The following is a 9,082-nucleotide window of genomic DNA, read 5'->3' on the forward strand; positions in this document are numbered from 1 at the left end:
GTTTCTGTGCACCACTGTTCGTGAGTTTCTCGTGCATGCAAGAAGTCGCGACACGCCGCTATCGATATTGCCGGTAATCGTTGCCTGTACACCTCTAGTCGCTGGCAAAAAAAAAAGAAAGAAACGCCGCATCGCACGAAAATTGTCCCAAAAACCATTCAAGAATTGGCATGGTCATAAGCACTCGCATCCAACGCGGACGACACGTAGTCGAAGACTAGCAACCACTGAACTCCACGCCAGGGGCAGCAGCATAGACAGGCTTCCCCCTCTCAGCCAGGAGACAATCCAACAAAGCGTGCCGGTCGAACGAGGCAAGTTTTTAGCATTCTAGCAAAGGAATCGCAAGCGAAGTGAAAGTGCCCTAGTAGAGGTCAGTTAGTGTGGAAAGATGAGTCGCCGACGGGCCCACGACACTGAGGACGAGAGCTATGGTGAGTGCATTGAAGTTACCTTGGTTATTAGAGTCTGTAACTGGAGGGGAATTCTCAAATCCAGATCATCGGCGGAACAAGCGCCGCCGGGTGTCGGAGAACCAGGAGATCGAGGACCGCCTGGAGTCCCTGATTTTGCGTGTGGGTGAGCGCAGCACGTCATCGGTGGAGTCGAATCTCGAGGGACTCGTGTCTGTGCTAGAGGCCGATCTGGGCACCTTTCGCCTGAAGATATTGCGCATTCTGTCCGACTGTGCCGTGCGGATGCCAGAGAAATGCACAGTATACACTACGCTGGTGGGTCTGCTGAACGCTAAAAACTATAAGTTCGGCGGCGAGTTCGTCGATCATATGGTGAAAACGTTCAAGGAGTCGCTAAAAATGTGCCGCTGGGACGCCGCCCGCTACTCGCTGCGCTTCCTTGCCGATTTGGTCAACTGCCATGTGATCTCAGCCACCAGCCTGCTGCAGCTGCTTGACACAATGATCGACGTGTCCAACGAGGACACGGTGCCGCAGGTGCGTCGCGATTGGTTCGTCTTTGCCGTCCTTTCCACTCTGCCCTGGGTCGGCCGCGATCTGTACGAGAAGAAGGAGTCGGCGCTGGAGTCGCTCCTGCTGCGCATCGAGGTCTATTTGAACAAACGCTCCAAGAAGCACCACAATGCGCTGCGTGTCTGGTCATCGGATGCGCCGCATCCGCAGGAGGAGTACCTAGACTGCCTGTGGGCGCAGATACGCAAGCTGCGCCAGGACAACTGGGCGGAGAAGCACATCCCCCGGCCGTATCTAACCTTCGATACGATATTGTGCGAAGCACTGCAGCATAATTTGCCGCAGATTGTGCCGCCGCCGCACCACGATGCCTTCGAGTATCCCATGCCCTGGGTGGTATACCGCATGTTCGATTACACCGACTGCCCCGACGGGCCCAATCTGCCCGGTGCCCATTCCATCGAGCGCTTCCTCATCGAGGAGCATCTGCACCACATTATTGAGACGTACCACCATGAGCGCAAAGACTGTGCCGCCCAGCTGCTTAGCTTTCCGTTTAAGCACAAGATACCGCTGGAGTACTGCATCGTGGAGGTGATATTCGCCGAGCTTTTCCACATGCCGACGCCACGCTATCTGGACATCTGCTATGGCTCCATCCTGATTGAGCTGTGCAAGCTGCAGCCGGCCACACTGCCCCAAGTGCTGGCCCAGGCCACCGAGATCCTGTTCATGCGCATCGATTCGATGAACACGTCCTGCTTCGATCGTTTCGTCAACTGGTTCTCCTATCATTTGAGCAATTTCAAGTTCACCTGGTCGTGGGACGAGTGGGACAGCTGCCTGCTGCTTGACGCCGAGCATCCGCGTCCCAAATTCATCCAGGAGGTGCTTCACAAGTGCCTGCGGTAACTGACTTTCTTACTTTCCTATCTTTCTTATTGACCATTATGTTCTTCCCTGACTCCAGGCTCTCGTATCATCAACGCATCACCGAAATGATGCCCACGACATACGCCAAACTCATCCCGCCGACCCCCGTGCCCAACTACAAGTATGCCAACGAGGAGGCAGGTGAGTCATTCGCCCAGAACATGATCCGGAGGTTATACATTTGTATTTGGGGATAGGGCTTACATGGCTAGGATTATGATTGTAGTTTAGGAGAACGGGGTATTTGCGGGTCACTTAATTGCTATTGGCTTCACCTCATTCTCCTCGTCGTCCACAAGGATGGGTATCTCCTCGCCATTCTCGCCCACCTTGATGCTGACCGACCGACTGACCGACTTTTGGGTGAGCACCTCTACAACTGGCCTCGGCGGAGGAGTGGCTGCCTCCGTTGTCGTCGTCGTCGTCGTTGTCGTAGTTGTACTGCCGGCGGCTATGAAGGCCTCGTGCCGCAGACTGCTCTTGCCCTTGTTATCCTGATCCTTGCGCCGCTTGGCCCACTTACTGATCGGCGGCTCCGTAGTCGTGGATGTCGTAGTGGTGGTGGATCTACCAGCAGTTATCCGCGGAGTGGTTCGATAGCGACTTATCGAGCGCAGCGGACTGAAGTGCGTGGAGGTGGACACGAAGTTGGAACTGCTTGTCGTGGGGATTACATGCAGAGCTGTGGCTGTTGTTGTTGAGATGGAAGAGGCCTCAGTAGCTTCAGTGGTAGTTGCAGGCGCTGCAGTGGTGACCAGTTCCGGTTGCTCCAGGCTGCTTCCCTTCTTCTCCTGCTCTGTATTGACCTCCAGCTGTTGCTCCTGGTCATGCTGCTTCTCTGGCAGCACATCGATGGGATTCTGGTGTAGATAGAGGGGATCCGGTTCTGAATATCGATACACTGTCTCCTCGAGAGGTTCGCTCTGCACAAATGATTTGTCCTCGTCGTTGGCCCCTGCGTAGATCAACAGCGGTGGCAGCTTGGCCGTCTGGTACTTGGAGGCCTGGCCATAGATCTGTGGCGTTCGCAGCAGCACCGCCTGCTCCTGCTCTTCTCTTTGATCCTCGACAGACTCCGAGGATGCAGAATGCGAACTGGGAAACTGCACTGTCTGATGCGGTGGATAGAAGCTCGCTATGGGATGACTCGGCGGAGTAGTTAGCTCGCTGTTATCCGAACTGGACGACGATGGCAGCCGGTAGGCTAGCTCTGTATCCCCCGTTCCGGGGGCCACATAGAAATGGTGATGAAAGTGATGTGTCACGCCACCAGGACTGGCCTCACTGCCACCATGAACGCCAGGCAGCTCGTTGTTGTTGTTATGGCTGTGGGGAAACCTCTCCACCGCCGGATAATTGGGACGGAAAGTAGTGGGCGCCACGTAATTTGGACGCAGGCCCAGATTAAAGAGTCCCGGGAACAGCTCGATCTTGGGACTGCCCTTCAAGTACTCACCAATATTCAGCTTCGGCGGCAAGGCTGGCGGCAGCGGCAACGACGGAGCAGGCTGGAAAATCCCATGGGCAAAGGTGGCCTGCGATTGTTCCGCATTCGCTGACGGTCGATCCTGTCGCCTTTGGGCGAATCCAGGCTCTCGGGTGAAGCGTCCAAAGCTGCCCGGATAGTCGGACTCCTTTTGGATGTAACTCATCGGCTGGTGTGGCTGCCACGACTGACTCTCCAGCGGCGTCACACTGAACTTCATCTCGTAGTGAAAGGGACGACCGCCGCTCTCCCCGTCCCGATGTCGTATGCGTTGGACCTGCCACAGGGCACGTCGCCGCTGGTTGGGACTCGATCCGGGACACTTCAGCTGGAAGCAAGTGCCGCCCTCAACGAAGCGATATGTGGCATTGCTCTGTCCCGTTTCCAGTTGCTCCAGATAGCCCTTGGCCAGGGTAATAATGTCGCCAAAACGCGAGGACGCCGATCCCGATGCAGAGCCGCTCTGAGGATCTGTCGGCAAGTAGGGAGTCTGCAGGAAGTCATGATACTCATGCAGCTGGCTGCCCGAGCATCAATCTTTGAGTGGAGGCTAAGGATCGAGAGGGAATAGCATGTCTTACCTTAGATTTCCAGCTGCTGCATTGACGGCTGCATCCGTAAAGAGTGTCACATAGGTCACATGCTTCAGGGTTCGCTCCCAGGGCCGTTGAAGCCGCTGCTCCGAGGGACTTCGCCGGCGCAATAGCTCCTCCTCCTTCTCCTCCTCGTAGTAGATGCGCTTGCCGTTAAGCTGATGGCCCTGCCTGGGTGTCAGCAGCAGATCCCGTCCAGCGCCCACAATGGCCTCGCCCAAGGGCAACTGAAGATGCATGAACAAATGGATGGAAATCTCTGGATGCTGCCTGCTGTAAGCAACAAACTTACAATTGCCATGAGCACAGGTAGTAGTAGTAGCCTGGACAAGCATAGATTTCGTTTCCTCATCTCGTCTTTGTCTCTTTGGATTCACTCACTCATCGGCACGAACAAAAACAAAAAAGAAATATAACTAGGAAAGCGTTTTTGGAAGCGTTTGAGCTGCGCGCGCTTGCAACAACGACTGAGACGCGCCCGCGACTAACGCTCGCTAATAATCCGCACTTGGTGCTGGCATCCGGAGCCGTGTGGCTTCTATTGCTTCTCTGGCCCACTGCTTTCGTTGGGGCAGCCAAGCGATGCGTCGCCAGCGGCGTCGGAGGCCTTTTGCGCAATCTGCAATCCACAAACATGTGTGTGTCTGCTTTTCATTTTCTTTGGCTTTTTGCATAGCCACCAAGTTGGAGTTGGAGTCATTTATGCAATGCTCTAGGTTGGATGTGTGGTTGTCTGGAGATGGATGTGGAGCACAGCGGAATACTCTTCCTGGGCTACTCTACTTGGATATATAGTTGGCTTCTAAGCATAGTTCATTCTTAACAGGTTGTCAAAAGTACCATTTGAAGAATTATTATGATTCTAAAATTAAAAAGCTATCTACTTCTGTCTTGGTTAGGTATCATTTTAAAAAGATCTATACTGGTTAGATATTTTATGTCTATTTTAGTACTTAAATCGGTACTTCAACATGGTGCTATATGCACGATACATCAATAATATGTGATATATTGATATTATAAATATTTAAATATTTATTTTCAATATATTTATTTATTTATAATATTTTATTTTCAATATTTAAAATATTAGATATATGGGTATATCTAATTATATGTTACTTAAATTGTTTACTTAAATTCAAAAAACTATCTTTCTCCGTTTTGCTCACTTCTTACTCAGTTGCAACTTGAACCAGTTGGGAATTTTAAAAACCCGTAGAGATAAATACGTGCTTGTCGTTAAAACCAATTTTCTATCTTCTTCATCGTATTTGGTATTTAGTTTCTCTTTTAGAATATTATAATATAATAATAATAGCAAGGTATAACATTATTCCACATAGTATTATGTATGCTCTTCATGAATTTGATTTCATTTGTGTTTTGGCTATATAGCCTCCATTTAGGCCCACAAAAAAAATACAAAATAAAGAAACGTTGCCTTAGATTTCTATCGTGGCTCGCTTCGTTGGAGTTTCCCTCTCAGGGCGCTCCCTTCTGTGGGGTTCACCTTCGGCGAGGTTCTTTCCTGCCGCCTCCATGATGACCCATCGCAGATAACCCCCTAACGGAACGGAATTGTGGAGCACTCGATAGCATTGAACTACGTCCCAGAGTAAGAGTACTTCCCCGAGTACCCACTGGACACGCTCAATTTGAGCGGGGAAACCAGAAACCAGAAACCAGAAATCAGAAATCAGACTCCCGTGAAAACATCTTTAATTCTGGCTTTTAAAACTGGAAGCCACTTTAGGAGGCGATGGACGATGGCAGGGAAGACAATGTACAGACAGACAGTATTATTAAATATTATGTGCGAACTTTTTTTCCACATAACAACAACATCATGATCTTGACACATGCAAAAAAAAAGAAGAATAAACAAAACAAAACTCCCAAACCATTGACATTGTCTAGAGTCTCTTTGAGATTTTTTTAAAGGTTGATGCTTGATGATCATTTATAAGGCTTTTTCCTAAAAGAATGGAACAGAGTTGGCGGAATGTTTTGTGATTAAATAACGAGGGTTTTATCGTATTAAAGGAATTCATTTATTAAAGAATTAAAGAAACTAAATTGAACTGTAGGATCTAATTGGAAATCAATTCAAATTCTGTGAATAATAATAATAATATTTTTAAATGCAATTTGATCGACAAATCAAAGTCTAAAAAATTCATAACTAAGCCAAAAAAACATTAATTTTAGTTTGAAAAGCTTTCCCATGCTAGTTTTTATCAGGCTAATAAATCTGAATACTCAATATAAAAATTAAAAATTGTATGAATTTAAAAAAAATTTAACGATGTAAGCCCTTATAAAATTTTAAAAAAATTTCAAAAAAAATTGTTCACCTTTATACTTAGATGGATACGCCTTTTGATGCTGATCAAGAATATATATGATTTTTAGAGTCGGAAATGGCTCCTTCACTGATTAAAATTATATTTTCCTCTGCAAGTTTCTTGGAATCGATATTTTTATTTGATAATTTTAAATATTTATTTAGGACAATAAAAGTTAAAAAATCGCATAGCTATTTCAAATAATAATACACTTTTCTTGACAATACCATATGGTTTAATTATTGTTTAACTACAAATAAACTAAATGAATAGAGAAATCAAAGGTGCGCTTTTCTTTTATAAAATATCAGGCACTTTCATCTCAAAGATCTCTTTTGCTTCAAATTTCAGCTCATATCTTGTTCGAACTAGGCTTTAATGTAATATTTATTTTTAAATTCGCACCTAAATTCCCAATTCCGCATTTGGTAATGCAAAATGCTTGCCAAATGGCCGCATAATTAGTGGCTCTTCACAAAAAGCCACCCCTTTCGATCCACATAATTGACATAATTGACGCAAGTGCCAATAAACTGCATGTAATGTAATGTCTGGCAGATGGAGAAGCAGGTGGAGGAGGCTTGGAGCTGGAACTGGAGCTGAAGCTAGAGTTGGAGTCGTCATTAGTAACGCAGTGCCACGCATAGCTCCCTGGCGGTGCCGCTTGGTTCCACGCCATGAACTGCGCATAACAAAAAGGCAAGAGCCCAGAGTAAATGCGAATTGCAACGAAAGTGTCACCTAACTAGGGACACAAGGCAATGCTCCTCTCTCTACGGGCACTTGATTCATTGTTTTACATTCAGGGAAGCCTCTAGAAAACTCCGAGAGCATTTAATTTATATGGAAAACAGGTAGATGAGCTGTTATTTGTATGTTTCAATCTTAAATAAAATTGATTTCCCTCTTTAAAGCAGCTAAAGAACAAATGCAGTCATAAATCATAGGGGAAAGTTGACTTAAGTTAGTGTATTTTTTAGTTTCCCTTAATTAAAACCTAATTTCTATCATATCCCCAAATCATACCTCTCATAAACACACGCAAATTATCTTAGTCGTTTCCTCATCGCTTCGTTTCTCTCTCTCTTTTAGCCAATTTGCCGGGCACAACTGTGGCCCATCAGCTGGTGGTGGCCATCCGTCAGAAGTGCACACCGGAGGAGGTGGTCAACATATTGAAGGAGATACCAAGCAGCGGTTACAGCGGCGATGAGATGTCCGATGGCAGCTTCAATGCCTTGAAGATTGATGTCTTTGTGCAAACATTATTGAATTTGGGCTCGAAATCGTTTTCGCATAGCTTTGCGGCCATTTCCAAATTTCACACGGTATTCCGCGCCTTGGCCGAAACGGAGGAGGCCCAGATTTGCATTCTGCACAATATCTTCGAGCTGTGGTCATCGCATCCACAAATGATGGTCGTACTGATTGACAAGCTGCTGAAACTGCAGATCGTCGATTGTTCGGCGGTGGCCACATGGATCTTCTCCAAGGAGATGACCGGCGAATTCACCAAGATGTATCTGTGGGAGATCCTTCACCTGACCATAAAGAAGATGAATAAGCATGTGATCAAGCTGAGTGAGTACGCTTGAATCTCTTACCTAATGAACGCTTTCTGACTCCATCTCCATTCCAACTTGCAGACACTGAGCTGAGCGAGGCGAAGGACAAGCTATCGAAGGCGGATTCCTCGTCCAGCGATTCGGAGGAGGACTCTTCGCACAAGAGAAAGAAGCCCATCACGCATGCCGACAAGCCATCCGAGGAGGTGAGTCTACACTTTTCTTTTAGGTATTGTATTTCATATAAACATTTCGTGGCTATCCCCCAGGTCGTTGAGCGTATGGAGGAGAAGTTGGAGGCTGCGAATGTCAACCAGAAACGCCTGTTCCTCATTGTCTTCCAGCGCTTCATTATGATTCTTTCGGAGCATCTGTTACGTTCCGACACGGACGGCCGTAATCCGGACACGGACTGGTATCGCTGGACAATCGGGCGACTGCAACAGGTCTTTCTCATGGTGAGAAGTCATCTAATTTGGGTAAAGGCTTCTTCTCATTCGACCACTCTCTCTCTTTTGGCAGCATCATGAACAAGTCCAGAAATACAGCAGCACCCTGGAGACGCTGCTCTTCACATCCGACCTGGACACGCATATATTGGAGGTTTTCCAGCAGTTTGTGGCTCTGCGTGCCTGAAGAGGAGTAGTTGCTGCTCCCGTCAAACTTCCCATCCCTCTCAAGCACTCTTTAGTCTGTTCTATTTTATATTCCCCCATTTTTTTTGTATCCTGTTTGCGTATTGATTTTTTGACAGTGTAAAGTTGAGTCCTGATACTAACTCCTTTACCCAGGCGCTACTTATATTTTGTATACAAAACAAATCACGAATAAAGTCGAAACGAAAGGTTCTTTGCCATGGTGAAGAACCAAAAGGACGCGAAAGTACAAAGCTGCCAGTTGATTTAATGGATTTGGCTTAAATTTTTGTTTAAAAATTGCAGTTTCTATTTGTAAAGCATTGTGAACAAGATGTAATTGGATCACACCATCGGTAAGTATTTTATTAGCAAACATATTTGAATAAATTTAATTAAATTATAAATTATATTCGCAGGACCAAATAAGGAGTCTACTTTGATGTTCAGAAAACAATAAAAGGAGCTTAGAAGTGAACTGAAGTCCTGCTGGTACGACCAGAAGGATTTTGGATTATCATTTATATATATTTTTCGTGGTCCCAAAAATATGATATGCCCACGATTGAGATATCCAGTTTGACAGCGACACA

At 46.7% G+C, this 9,082-nt stretch overlaps 2 protein-coding genes across 2 annotated transcripts; one reads left to right on the forward strand and one right to left on the reverse strand.

Annotated features, from left to right (window-relative positions):
- Positions 1 to 8,743, forward strand: Cbp80 (Nuclear cap-binding protein subunit 1). The gene is made up of 7 exons (XM_020951476.2): positions 1 to 434; positions 499 to 1,837; positions 1,900 to 2,003; positions 7,382 to 7,870; positions 7,936 to 8,060; positions 8,124 to 8,312; positions 8,377 to 8,743. Exons 1-7 carry the CDS (start codon positions 392 to 394, stop codon positions 8,488 to 8,490), a joined length of 2,403 nt encoding a protein of 800 aa, XP_020807135.2. The 5' UTR covers positions 1 to 391; the 3' UTR covers positions 8,491 to 8,743.
- On the reverse strand, positions 2,009 to 4,676 carry LOC110183255 (uncharacterized). The gene is made up of 3 exons (XM_020951480.2): positions 4,234 to 4,676; positions 3,930 to 4,168; positions 2,009 to 3,869 (listed from the first exon to the last, which is right to left on the reverse strand). The coding sequence occupies exons 1-3, from the start codon at positions 4,291 to 4,293 to the stop codon at positions 2,114 to 2,116; spliced, it is 2,055 nt and encodes a 684-aa protein (XP_020807139.2). The 5' UTR covers positions 4,294 to 4,676; the 3' UTR covers positions 2,009 to 2,113.
- Positions 8,744 to 9,082: the final 339 nt, after the last annotated feature.

The sequence above is a fragment of the Drosophila serrata genome, unplaced genomic scaffold, assembly GCF_035046125.1.
Source record: "Drosophila serrata isolate PLE 108 unplaced genomic scaffold, ASM3504612v1 contig_154, whole genome shotgun sequence".
NCBI classification, from domain to species: Eukaryota; Metazoa; Arthropoda; class Insecta; order Diptera; family Drosophilidae; genus Drosophila; species Drosophila serrata.